The 14,819-nt window shown below is 38.5% G+C and overlaps 1 protein-coding gene across 3 annotated transcripts in view; it reads left to right on the forward strand.

Annotated features, from left to right (window-relative positions):
- LOC119890508 (immunoglobulin lambda-1 light chain-like) overlaps positions 1-14,819 on the forward strand; it is a 32,333-nt gene that overhangs the window by 7,583 nt on the left and 9,931 nt on the right. Inside the window, exons 1-2 of one of the 3 annotated variants that reach the window (XM_038701831.1) lie at positions 486-602; positions 689-1,014. The exons of 1 other annotated variant lie outside the window; for it this stretch is intronic. In XM_038701831.1, the coding sequence (XP_038557759.1) occupies positions 563-602; positions 689-1,014 (366 nt within the window). In that variant the 5' untranslated portion in view covers positions 486-562. Of the gene's footprint in view, positions 1-485; positions 603-688; positions 1,015-2,518; positions 2,664-2,755; positions 3,082-14,819 lie in introns of those variants that run through there. One more of the 3 variants, XM_038701814.1, reaches the window with a different exon arrangement.

A 14,819-nucleotide genomic window follows, 5' to 3' on the forward strand; every position in this document is an offset into this window, starting at 1 on the left:
AGGACACCAACAGGGCTCAAAAGGCAACAGTAACAACAAAAAGATCACTTACTTACACAAATATTATAAAAACAGCCTGCTCTCTTGCACACAGCTGAAATCTGATCAAATAAAATGTGACAGATCATCTAGATTCTGAGATTTATGTTTCCAAAAGATTCTTCAGAATAAACTGGATAAACGTTAAACATGATAACTTTAAAAAGTGTAAAACTGAAGAATGAAATAAATATCTGCATTCACACCATGTTTCCTCATGATTCACTCCCGTTTACTGAACTCATTTACAACCAGATGAGTCCAATGTAACATTTAACTATAAACAAATGAAGGAGCAGTGTGATCAGTTCTTTTTTAGAAAAATCCAACAAAGAAATAATTAACGTGAAGACACATCTGGATTCATGAATGAAAACAGTGTTGGGTGTAGAAACTCCTCCTCTTCCTCCACTTCTCCTCTCCTCAGTGTCTTTATAAGCTTCAGTCTCTCTTCTCCTCACACTCCAACCCTGCTCACCTCTCAGCTGGACAGTAAGGGACGTTTACACCACACACTGACACCATGCTGGGGATCCTCTGCACTCTCATCACTGCTCTAACATGTAAGAGATTCTTCTCATTCCTTTTTATAGCCCATATTTTCACACAGAAACCTTTCACTCATGTATTTTTCTGTGTATGTTGACAGATGTTGATGCAGTGAAGGTGCTGACCCAGACGCCTGCTGTCCACACAGTTTCTACAGGACAAGAGGTTGTTCTCAACTGCAACATTCGGAGAGATGATGGATATTATGTCAATTGGTATAAACAGGTTCCTGGTGAAGCTCCTCAGTATGTCCTGAGATTTTACCATAGTCACAGTTCACCCAGCTTTGGATCAGGATTCTCCTCAGACCGATTCAACTCTAAATCCTCATCAAACATAGATTACCAGTTCATCATTAAGCGGTCAGAGGCAGGAGACTCTGCTGTCTATTACTGTGATACATGGGACAACTCTGCTAAGGAGCGTGTATCACAGTGATTTACACTGTGACAAAAACCTCCTCACTAACTACTTCTGCTTTTTGAGTCTTTGACACATGAAATATTGCTCTCTAATACCCAACATGAGCAATAACAGTAGAAGAATAAGTCCTTTTTTGTTTTCAGGTTTGTATTGTGTTCTTTTCATTTGCACTGGATCAGTACAGTAAAAAAGCACCAATGAGTGATAAACAAAGATAATCATAGAGACTCATTCTTGTCCATGGGGACAAATATACGTGTTAAATATTCATGTTGATCATTAGGTTCATAAACACGTCATCTCATCATTTTATACTTCAAAATTAACATTGATTAAATCAAAAACAAGTAAGTAACAAATGATAAACATTTCACATGTTGCCTGTCTTATAGTTTAACACTAATGTTGGAGACTCAGGGCCTCTTCAACAGCTCGTAAACAGATTTAACAATTAATTATCAGCTTGTAGTCATGAAGTATCACAAGTACTTCATAACTTTTACTAATTTTATAAAAATTGATGAACATGATTTTGAACTGATGACATGTTTCACAGGTTTTACACAGAAAATGACTCATTACTTCTTTTTGGGGTCTCAGTAAAACATGACAAAATACAATTGATTTAAACCAGCTAAATATGTGTTATTGGTGCTGTCAGCACTGTCTTTTAAAATGCATCTATAAGAAATTGGTTCAAGACAGTACAGCTTTATGTTTAAAACATTTTCCTCTGTAATATCCTGATTGGCCTACCTATTAAAGTAGAATGTCAAACTGAACCATAAGCAAGACTGAAGGAAACCCGTTTCTGACATCTTGATGAATTTTGGAAAACAAAACTTGTTCCTCTCAGCCACAACCAAAATAAAAAAAAAATTAAGCCATTTTAACAACACTGTACGACACAATGGTATCACAATGGGTTGATGAAATGAAAACCTGCTGTTTTACACTGGAGGTTATAATTTAGAAACAAATGCAATAAACCAGATATTGTTCCACTGTACTAATAAAAGGTTTTCATCTACTTTGACAATAATAAAGAAAAGACTTTTCCCTTTGCAGACGTAAGCAAAGCTCCTCCTCCTGTCAGTCACTCTCAGTTTCAGTGTTGTATTAAATTGCTCCTCCAGCACCTCCTCTCTTCATCTTCCAAACCCTTGGGTACCCAGTTTATCTCTAATGTGTGTGAATTATGCTCATGTGTGCAGAGCCAAAGAATATATCCTGCAGTATAGATGTTTCTTGTGAAAATAATATATGTGTAATTCCAACAAAACCCCCCCCAAATATACCCATTCAAATACTATCTCATTTCACATTTATGAATCATTTTTTAGGAAAGAAACAAATTCTCGATGTTGTAATATGTTGGGTTCGGGAGAGACATGGCCTACATTGACAATTAATGAGAAAGAAAATACACAAGAAATGTGACAAATCATGCAGATGTGAGCAAAGCTCCTCCTCCTGTCAGTCACTCTCAGTTTCAGTGTTGTATTAAATTGCTCCTCCAGCACCTCCTCTCCTCATCCTCCAAACCCTCTAATCTGTCAGCAGTAAGCTCACTTTCCAAGTTACAAGGCCATTCTCAGCACACACTGACACCATGCTGGGGACCCTCTGCACTCTCATCACTGCTCTAACATGTAAGGAGGCTGACTTACTGCAGCTTTGACCTCATGTTGGATTCATCAGTCTGTGTGTTTCTCTTGACTCCATGTCATCTTGTTGTTTCCAGGTGTGAGTGGTGTGACGGTGGTGACACAGAAGCCTCCTGTTGTGACGCTGAGGAAAGGAGAGACAGCCACCATGGACTGTAACCTGGGGACTGTTACTAACAGTGGAGCTCGCTGGTATAAACAGATTCCTGGAGGAGTTCCTCAGTATGTACTGAGGTTTTATCACAGCTCAAGCTCTCCAACCTATGGCTCTGGTTTCTCATCTCCCAAGTTCACATCTACTCATCAGTCTCAATCAGATTATCGTTTGATCATCAACAACGTGGAAGAGGGAGACTCAGCAGTCTATTACTGTCAAACATGGGACAGCTCTGCTAAGGAGGAAGTATCACAGTGATTTACTCTGTGACAAAAACCTCCTCACAAATACTTCTGCTTTTTGAGTCTTTCACACATCAACTAATGCTCTCCTACTAGCCCACTGGAGACATTAAAATTAGTACAAGCCAGTTTCCTCAATCTTTTTTTGAAATACCAATTTCATATAAATATTTTTTCCACCACTGAACAGTATAAGTAATTAAATTACATATTAGATGTTGTTTGCTTTTTGTTTTGTTATTCTCATTTGGACTGGAAAGCACAGTGACAAAACACCAATATGTAACAGACAAAGTTAATCATAGAGATTCATTCTTGACCTTGGGTACAAATATATCGGGCAAATATTCATATCAATCAGTAGGACCAGAGAGGACCTTGAGTCGAGAACATTAAACACATATAAACAAAGATGAGTCCAAAAACACATCATCTGGGTTTGGTAAATCGATATTAACTAAACCCACAAAATCAAGGTTATAAAATATAACCTTCTAAAAATTTAAATTCACTGTGCTGCCTATGTCAGTGGATAGTTTACAGATAATCTTTAGGGATAATAAAATGCAGCAATAAACATTTGTGTTTACACTCTCTTTTAACTTAACACTAATGCTGGAGACTCAGGGCCTTTTTAACCGCTCATAAAACAGACTCAGCAACATTTTTATATCTTGGTACTTCATGAATTTTCAAATTTTCATGAAAATTGCTGGTAATCATGATTCTGAACTGATGACATGTTTCAGAAGTTCACCACAGAACATACCATTTTAATAGCTTTAATGAAGTCTTGAAACCAGAAAAAAAAATGTTTTGCACTTAATGTTATTATTAGGGGTTTATTTACATAATCTGAGGAAAGGAGAAAGGACAGCCACCATGGACTGGAACCTGGAGACTGTTACTGATGTTGGAGCTCGCTGGTTTAAACAGATTCCTGGAGAATTTCAGTTTGTCTTCAAAGCTCTCCAAACTATGACTCTGGTTTCTCCTCTGCAAATTCACATCTTGGGAGCATCTAAAGTGCCAGAACAATCAATAAATTAATAAAAGAATAAATAAATACATGTGGAAATATAAAAAAGAAATAATGAATGAATAAAATAATAAATAAATAAATGTGGAAAGATATGCAAGAATTAATGAATTAATAAAACAAGAAAATAAGAATGAAAGAATAAATGAATTAAATAATAAATATACAAATTTGCTTTTGCTTTTCCCTTATGAGACTCATTGTCATTGCCTTTCCTTTGGGAGCCCAACCTGTCAATCAATGTGTTTTGGCCCGCCCACTAAGTCAAGTCTGAGCCGATGACTGATACCTTTGTGTCAATATGCTGCGCACATTACTGCATGTATTATGATGATTGACTGTATAACAACGACAGTGTCTATGACGTCACTCATTGATTTCTGAACAGCTGTTTTGAAGTAGCTGAGGTTCCTGATTTCTGAAACCATGCACCTATAGCTACCAAGCTAATATGCGACTCTGCGTTGCTAGCATGGAGGTAGCTAATTGGCTAAAACCCCCCAGAGGCAAGTCGAAGTTAGTGGTTGGTAGCCAGTCTGTATCATTACCAGCTTACATAATGTCCACAACGCAAACAATTTTTGTGGCAGTAACACAGGAGCAGCTCGTTGTTGAAGCAGGGTAAGCCTACATATAGAGGAAGCTGTGCGTCATGCCTAAAATCCAACAGGACTATTTTATCCACTCATATTTTCTCTCTCTCTGTGCATCTCAGAAATGATTATTTGCTGAATAAATAACAGCTGGTAGCTGCTGAGTCAAAGCAAAGATTGTTTTTACCAGCGACATTCAGTTTATGGACTCACCGTCGACATTGCTATAAAACAAACAGGAACCAATGTGAAAGAAACAGGCTAATATTGATCAAAAGAAAGCGATGCTCTTTTCAATAATACTGTTAATATATCAGAATCAATCCAGTGATCATCTGATGTTACATTGATGTACACATAGATGTTACAGTGTGTAGTCATTTGCTCTGCAGAGACTAAAAATGCTTAAATGCGATGTTAATGGAAAGTTAAAGTATTTATTTGCCAACTTCTGAAAAAATTATGCAGGTTGCTTTCCAGCAGGTCACCAGTGCCATGGTGTGCGCTCACTAGATTTCAGTTGTATTAGTAGAACAATAAAGCCTTGAACTGCAAAGACCTTTGCCTGATTTTCTAAATGTTTACATCTGCCCAGCTCTGTGACTGTGACAAGCACCCGACACTAGGGCTGATCTGCGTAACTGCGCACAGAGACTGGATAACAGCTCACTTCGATTAATGAAGCCTAATGCAGATTACAGACTGGTTAAGTTATGAAGGTATGAATGGAAAATGTAGCAAAATAATAGGCAGGCATCCTCACTACTGTCTTCATGTAAGTAACAGCAGTACAAAAGAAAAGTTTGTTGCCTAATATTGAGACACTTTGCTGCACCTGCCTCCAGCGAATCATTTTTTTCTCCCTTAACTGTTCAGCAGCACCTCTGCATCGTGTCACATGTTTTCTATAGGCCTACATATTTTTTTGTCCGGATTTCAAACATTTGTTTACACTGTAAGAAACCAACTGTGAAATTCACAGTAAATAACTGGCAGAAACTGATAAGCAACTTATTGTAAAAACAAATCACAATAAATAACTAGCAACAATTGACAAGTAACTTACTGTGAAATCAAAGATCACAATAAACAACTGGCAGCAACTGACAAGTAACTTACTGTGAAAACAAAGATCACAATAAATAACTGGATGCAATTGAGAAGTAACTTGCTGTGAAAACAAAGACCACAATAAACAACTGGCAGCAACTGACATATAACTTGCTGTGAAAACAAAGATCACAATAAACAACTGGATGCAATTGACAAGTAACTTACTGTCAAAACAAGTCACAATAAACAACTGGCAGCAATTGACAAGTAATTTAATGTGAAAACAAAGATCACAATAAATAACTGGCAACAACTGAAAAGCAACTTATTGTGAAAACAAAGATCACAATAAATAACTGGATGCAATTGAGAAGTAACTTACTGTGAAAACAAGTCACAATAAACAACTGGCAGCAATTGACAAGTAACTTACTGTCAAAACAAAGATCACAATAAGCAACTGGCAGCAATTGACAAGTAACTTACTGTCAAAACAAAGATCACAATAAATAACTGGCAGCAATTGACAACCAACTTACTGTCAAAACAAAGATCACAATAAATAACTGGCAGCAATTGACAAGTAACTTACTCTAAAAACAAAGATCACAATAAATAACTGGATGCAATTGACAAGTAACTTACTGTGAAAAGAAAGATCACAATAAATAACTGGCAGCAATTGACAAGTAACTTACTCTGAAAACAAAGATCACAATAAATAACTGGATGCAATTGACAAGTAACTTACTGTGAAAAGAAAGATCACAATAAATAACTGGATGCAATTGACAAGTAACTTGCTGTGAAAACAAAGATCACAATAAACAACTGGCAGCAACTGACATATAACTTACTGTGAAAACAAAGATCACAATAAATAACTGGATGCAACTGACAAGTAACTTGCTGTGAAAACAAAGATCACAATAAACAACTGGATGCAATTGACAAGTAACTTACTGTCAAAACAAAGATCACAATAAACAACTGGCAGCAACTGACATATAACTTACTGTGAAAACAAAGATCACAATAAATAACTGGATGCAACTGACAAGTAACTTGCTGTGAAAACAAAGATCACAATAAACAACTGGATGCAATTGACAAGTAACTTACTGTCAAAACAAGTCACAATAAACAACTGGCAGCAATTGACAAGTAATTTAATGTGAAAACAAAGATCACAATAAATAACTGGCAACAACTGAAAAGCAACTTATTGTGAAAACAAAGATCACAATAAATAACTGGATGCAATTGAGAAGTAACTTACTGTGAAAACAAGTCACAATAAACAACTGGCAGCAATTGACAAGTAACTTACTGTCAAAACAAAGATCACAATAAGCAACTGGCAGCAATTGACAAGTAACTTACTGTGAAAACAAAGATCACAATAAATAACTGGATGCAATTGAGAAGTAACTTACTGTGAAAACAAGTCACAATAAACAACTGGCAGCAATTGACAAGTAACTTACTGTCAAAACAAAGATCACAATAAACAACTGGCAGCAATTGACAAGTAACTTACTGTCAAAACAAAGATCACAATAAATAACTGGCAGCAATTGACAAGTAACTTACTCTAAAAACAAAGATCACAATAAATAACTGGATGCAACTGAGAAGTAACTTGCTGTGAAAAGAAAGATCACAATAAATAACTGGTAGCAATTGACAACCAACTTACTGTGAAAACAAAGATCACAATAAATAACTGGCAGCAACTGACAAGTAACTTACTGTGAAAACAAGTCACAATAAACAACTGGCAGCAATTGACAAGTAACTTACTGTGAAAACAAAGATCACAATAAACAACTGGCAGCAATTGACAAGTAACTTATCGTGACAACAAAGATCACAATAAATAACTGTCAGCAACTGACAAGTAACTTACTGTCAAAACAAAGATCACAATAAATAACTGGCAGCAACTGACAAGCAACTTACTGTGAAAACAAATCACAATAAATAACTGGCAGCAATTGATAAGCAACTTACTGTGAAAACAAGTCACAGTAAATAACTGGCAACAATTGACAAGTAACTTACTGTGAAAACAAATCAAAATAAATTCAATTCAATTTTATTTATACAGTGCCAAATCACAACAACAGTTATCTCACAGTGCTTTCCATAAAAGAGCAGGTCTCGACCGTACTCTGTGATGTTATTTACAGAAACCCAACAATTCCCACCAAGAGCAAGCACTAGGCGACAGAGGCAGAGGCACTTCCTTTTAACAGGCAGAAACCGCGAGCAGAACCATGGCTCAGGGTGGGCGGCCATCTGCCTCGACCGGTTGGGGGTGAAGGAGAGTGAGAGAAAGAGAGAGAGCGAGAGAGAGAGAGAGAGAGAGAGAGAGAGGGATGGAAGGAGAGAGAGAGGGGAGGGAGGCAGCCTACACAATATCCACACAGAGATACAGACAGTAAAGGTGATGTTGCTATAGACTAAATGAAAAATGGTACAGATATATAGTAATGTTTATGATAATAATCGTAATGTTAATGATTATAATAACAATAGGACTAGTAATAATTGTAGCAGAGGGTGTCCAGCAGCAACACGGGGGCCGCAGGTGACTTGCAACCACAGATCCAGACTCCACAGCTCCAGAGCCAGAAACACTTGCAGGAAGTGATAGGAGGAGGAGAGAGGAGAGGGACGAGAAAGCACAAGACTACGGGAGAGAAAATAGAGGAGAGAGGAGCTCAGTGCATCCTGGGAAGTCCCCCGGCAGTCTAGGCCTATAGCAGCATAACTAAGGAATGGTTCAGGACTCACCTGAGCCAGCCCTAACTATAAGCTTTATCAAAGAGGAAAACTTAAACCTAGTCTTAAATGTGGAGATGGTGTCTGTCTCCTGAACCCAAACTGGAACCTGGTTCCACAGGAGAGGAGCTTGATAGCTGAACGCTCTGGCTCCCATTCTACTCGGAGACTCTAGGAACCACAAGTAACTCTGCATTCTGGGAGTGCAGTGCTCTGGTGGGGTAGTAACGTACTATAAGCTCTTTAAGATAGGATGGTGCCTGACCATTAAGAGCTTTGTAAGTAAGAAGAATGATTTTAAATTATATACTGGATTTTACTGGAAGCCAGTGCAGAGAAGCTAAAACAGGAGAAATATGATCTCTTTTCCTGGTTCCTGTCAGAGCATGTGCTGCAGCATTCTGGATCAGCTGAAGAGTCTTAATGGACTTTTTTGAGCAGCCTGATAATAAGGAATTGCAGTAATCCAGCCTAGAAGTAACAAATGCATGGACTAGTTTTTCTGCATCATTTTTAGACAGGATATTCCTAATTTTTGCAATATTACGTAGGAGAAAAAAGGCTTAATGTGAGACTTAAACGACATGTCCTGATCAAAGATAACTCCAAGATTCCTCACAGTGGTGCTGGAGGCCAGGGCGATGCCATCAAGGGAAACTATATCTTTAGATAATGTGTCATGGAGGTGCCTGGGCCTGAGTTTAACATTGCCTGGGCCTGAGTTTAACATTACAGGTCATCCAGGTTTTAACATCCTGAAGGCACATTTGAAGTTTAGCTAACTGATTAGTTTCATGTGGCTTGATTGATAGATATATAACTGAGTATCATCTGCATAACAATGAAAGCTTATTATTATTATAAAGAATATTGTATATAACATAGTATATAAAGAGAACAGGATTGGTCCAAAGACAGATCCTTGTGGAACTCCATGACTAACTTTGGCGTGCATGGAGGACTCATCGTTAACATGTACAAACTGAAATCTATCTGATAAATAGGACTTAAACCAGCTTAGAGTGGTTCATTTAATGCCAATGAAATGTTCCAGTCTCTGTAATAGGATCTGATGGTCAATGGTATCAAATGCAGCACTAAGATCTAGTAAAACCAGTACAGATACAAGTCCTTTGTCTGATGCAGTTAGGAGGTCATTAGTAATTTTCACCAGTGCTGTCTCTGTGCTATGATGAACTCTAAATCCTGACTGAAAATCCTCAAATAAACTATTGCTATGTAGAAAGTCACACAGCTTTTTAGCAACTGCTTTCTCCAGGACCTTAGAGAGAAATGGAAGGTTAGATATAGGTCTATAGTTGGCTAAAACATCTGGATCAAGTTTGGCCTTTTTCAGAAGAGGTTTAATTACAGCTACTTTAAAGTACTGTGGTACATAGCCTGTTGATAAAGATAGATTTATCATATCTAGTATAGAGGTGCTGACTAGGGGTAAAACTTCTTTAAGCAGCCAAGTCAGGATGGGGTCTAAGAGGCAGGTTGATGGTTTAGATGAAGAAATTATTGAAGTTAGTTGGTAAAGATTGAGGGAAGCAAAGCAGTCTAAACATATATCTGGTTTTACAGCTGTTTTTAAGGTTCCTGGGTTTAGAGATAAGTCGGTGCCAGTTGAGGGCAGGTCTTGGTGAATTTTGTTTCTAATAGTTAGAATTTTATCATTAAAGAAGCTCATGAAGTCATAACTACTGAGAGCTATGGGAATACTTGGCTCAATAGAGCTGTGACTCTGTCAGCCTGGCTATAGTGCTGAAAAGAAACCTGGGGTTGTTCCTATTTTCTTCTATTAATTACAAGTAGTACGCTGCTCTTCCTATAAGTTTTAAGACCATCTTGCCAGATTAAACGAGAATTTTCCAGTTTGGTTGAACACCAATTCCTCTCAAGTTTCCGCGATATTTGCTTTCATTTGTGAGTTTCAGTATTCAGTACCATGGAGCTAACCGTCTTTGTTTAAGTATTTTCTTTTTTAGAGGGGCTACAGAGTCAATTGTCATTCGCAGCGAGTCTGCAGCACTATCAACAAGATGATCGATTTGGGCGGGACTGAAATTAGCATAGGAGTCTTCCGTTACTTTGTGATCTAATAATGAATTTAGAGCTGATGGAATCGCATCCTCAAATTTAGCTTTAGACAGATATCTTGTTTAAAAATCTTTGCCCAATGGCGTGTAGTTCAGCAATACAAACTCAAAAGTTATCAAACAGTGGTCAGATAAAATAATAACTTTGTCCGTTTTAAGGACTAAAGTTGACAAAAACTCTGCAAATTCAGATAAGAATTCAGAGTACGGACCCGGTGCTCAGTACACTATAACAAAAATCACTGGTTGCAGTGATTTCCAACTTGGGTATGAACAAGGCTTTCAAATGAGTTATAATTTAGTTTAGGTTTAGAGCTGATTAGTAGGCTAAAGTCGAAGATAGCTGCAACTCCACCTCCTCGGCCTGTGCCACGAGGAATGTGAGTATTAATATGACTGGGACGGTTGGATTAATTTAGGCTAACATATTCTCCATCACCCAGCCACGTTTCTGTAAGAAAAAATAAATCAATATCATAATCTGATATTAGTTAATTTACTAGTACACTTTTAGAAGAGAGAGATCTTTTGTTTAAGAGTCTATATTTAACTCTCCTATTCATTTGCACTATTGCTCTTGTGGTTTTAATTTTTATGACGTTTTTATGCACAGCTCCCCTTCTGTTTACCTTTGATTTAAATAATTTCAATGCTCGGGGGATAGACACGATTTTCACTAAGTAACTCCTGAAATGGAGGAGCAGAGAAGTGTGCAGCAGTTTCAAATAAGACTCAGTGTCGCCCGTTCTGGCCCCAGGGATGCACTTAATTATGGCTGCTGGCTTCGCTAACTTCACGTTTCTCAAAATGGAGCTGCCAGTGATAAGAGTTGGTTTCTCAGCGGGTGTGTCGCTGAGTGGAGAAAATCTGTTAGAAATGTGAACAGGCTGGTGATGACCCGTGGGATTTGAATGCTTACGACTATTCCTCCTTCGGCCAGTCACCCAGCCACCCCTTCCTGGCTGCTCAGGAGATGCCGGGGGACGGCAGTTCCTGAGGCTAACTCAGGCCGTTCCGCACTGACTACCGGGGACTGGCTAGCTACAGTAGCTAAAGACTGATCTACCAAGGTGCGGAGCCGGACTTCTAAATCACTGAGCCTCACCTTCATGTCTACATATAAACTACACTTATTAAACGTACCATTACCGCTAAAGGAGGCAGAGGAGTAAGAGAAGCCATCGCTAGCTGCTAAGCTAAAGTCGCTAACGGCTAAACTAATGTACTGTAGCGTTGGCTACCAAAACTTTTGAAAACTATGATTGAACAGCAGTCACTAAAAAGATGGAAAGAAGTGTGAGTGCGTAGGCAAAATTACTGTAAGAATAAGTTTTTAGCGGACGGCTATAATGACAAATCTAACAAATTTAACTGGTATTTAGCGAGAGCAGCACAACACGCTACCAACACACAAGCACCGGAAATGGAAATGAGTCAACACACTGTGATGGAAATTTGATATTTTACTGTGTTTACTGTTTCACCCTGCATGCTTCATCAGCATAGACCAGTGTTTCACTGTGTGGTTATTTGATTATTTTATGATGTTACAGCTAGGTGAAGTTTCCCATGGGCAAGATGCTCGTTAGAGAGTTTTCTTATCTGACTGTCCTTGATAGGCCTTCATCTCAGGACAGCTGGTCCCTACTCCCTTCCTCCCTTGGATAGCTGCGTAATACCCTTACAGTCTTTGTCGTACACTCTGCAGACTGTTTGCACTCTGTATGTTTGTCTGACCCTTTGCAAAGAATAAAACCCTTAAAAGACGTCTGGATTGGACTCTTTATTTCAGAAGGACATATTTCCATTTCAACGCGGAACTTGGTTTCCAGCACTGCAATTTCCTGTAGAAGTTTGTAGAAGTCGTCCATGGAGAAGGGGGGCATCTTGTTGCTAATTAGCATTAGCTATAACTCCAGTCACTGCAGTACAGGCTAGTGCTATTGATAGGCCGTACTCGCATAGCACTAAGATCATAAAAGTGTTTAAAGTATGGCAATAGCCTACTTTATCTGACAGTCCCAGTGATTTAAAAGTATCCAAGAGCCGCCGCTCAGGAAAAAAAAAGAGAGTTTCAGCAAAAGAATACAAGCAGAGGTAAGAGCAAGCATCAAAGTGTCTGCACTGTAAGAAAGCAGGAAGCAAGTAAGATAATTTGTCCCCATGGTCCATTTAATACCAGGTTTTAGTACCCATCGCTAGAGTTTATTCAACCATTTTATCCTGGTCTGCTGAATCTCTCAGCTCCTCTTCCGATTGGCGGTATAGGGCCACTGATAAACAACTCAGCATTCAGAGAGCTCACTGTGTTAAACAGATTATTAAAGTCCTCTTTCAACACTTCAGACTGTTGCTTTACAACATCATTGGTCCCGATGTGCAGTATGATGTTTTTCACAGTAGGATGTTCAGCCACGATATGCAGGATTCTTTCTGCCAAGTCAGCCACCGTATCCTTCAGAAAGCAGAGTATTTTGGTGTTCTTACTGCACATGCTTCTTACATCGTTTACAGCAGAGTCACTCACAATCAGAGTTTGAGGCCCAGTCGTTAGCTTTCCCTGCAGCCTTTTACTTTCTGATTTACTCTCAGTCATTACCCTTCTGTGTGAGGACGGGATGTTATCCAGGTCATCAGACAGAGATCCAGGGTCCTGCAATAGTGGTGAAAATCTGTTCTGCTGTTGCACACTTGGTTGTTGGGGAGGTTTGTTGCTAACTCTCCCTTTTGCAGCTGTCCACAGCTGTGTCCTACCAAGAACAGGGGTTGAAGAGGCGCTCTGCCTGGATGATAATGCAGGCCAGCCAGTCGCATCACAAATCTCAGGGCGCTGGGTTCTGCCTGTTACTCGTCCTCCCATTTCCCAAGGAAATGATTTACTCTTGGGCTTTGCACCAAGAGCGTTCCAGGGAGGACTCCCACTTTCAGATTTATTATCCAGTACACAGGCCTCCTGGTTCTTGGTAGTCTTGTTGGTACTAATTAGCCCTGTGTTAGCATGCTCTTGTCCACTGTTTTGGGTCCATGGTAAAGTGGTGTCATTCCCACATAATCCATTCACTTCCACATTCACTTCTAACCTGTAGATCTTGGTTTCCAGCACAGCAATTTTCTGTAGAAGTTTGTAGAAGTCGTCCGTGGAGAAGGGGGGCATCTTGTTGCTAATTAGCATTGGCTATAACTCCAGTCACTGCAGTACAGGCTAGTGCTATTGATAGGCCGCACTCACGTAGCACTAAGATCATAAAAGTGTTTAAAGTATGACAAGAGCCTACTTTGACAGTCCCAGTGATTTAAAAGTTTCCAAGAGCTGCTGATTTCTAGCAGGGTAAAAAAAGAGAGTTTAAGCAAAAGAATGCAAGCAGAGGCAAGAGCAAGCAGCAAAGCGTCTGCACTGTAAGAAAGCAGGAAATAAGTAGCAGAAACTACAACACAAACTAATTTTGTTTTTGGACAGATTTTGTCACCATGATAGCATCACAACCATGAAAGATGCAGCTATAAAACCTAGTATATAGTAAACAAGTGTATAGTTGAGATCAAAATGCCCCATCCATATTAATAATAACTTAAATTTATATAGCACCTTTCAAGGTACCCAAGGCAGCTTATCAAAGGGTTGTTTTCATACTGACTATTTATTTCATAATGTAATATTGAATACAAACTATTCGTGTAACAAGAGACAATACTGTAGAATAGAATAATAGAATAAAGTTTATTGCCATTTGCACAGATACGTTGCAGTACAGGTACATTGGAATTCTTTGTGCGTCACTCAGAGTCATCTATAAAAAATAAAATTAATTTAAAAAATAATAATAATTAGGTATATACATGTGTACACATACTTGTAAATACTTATTTCATGTTATATATTGCACATATTAGAGTTGAGTTTGTAGTATTGCACTTGTAGCACTTGAGAAATACATTATAAGTTCTTGACTTTTAGGTAACTTGTGAGAAATTAGCATTGGTCACAGGGTTTTTATTCCTAAACAAAGGGTTGTCTGATTTACAATAAACGTCTGCTGGCATGTAGGTGAGAGTTTTAACATAAACCAATCAAGAGACAGAGAAACATCTGATGCCACATACATTTGCATTTCCTTTCTTAGTTCAGGAAGAGTTTTTGAGTGTATGATAATACTCTGCCATTTGTTTT

This window comes from Micropterus salmoides, unplaced genomic scaffold, assembly GCF_014851395.1.
Source record: "Micropterus salmoides isolate LMB-PRFRI ecotype aquatic unplaced genomic scaffold, ASM1485139v1 Ms_hic_scaffold_10, whole genome shotgun sequence".
Classification (NCBI taxonomy): domain Eukaryota; kingdom Metazoa; phylum Chordata; class Actinopteri; order Centrarchiformes; family Centrarchidae; genus Micropterus; species Micropterus salmoides.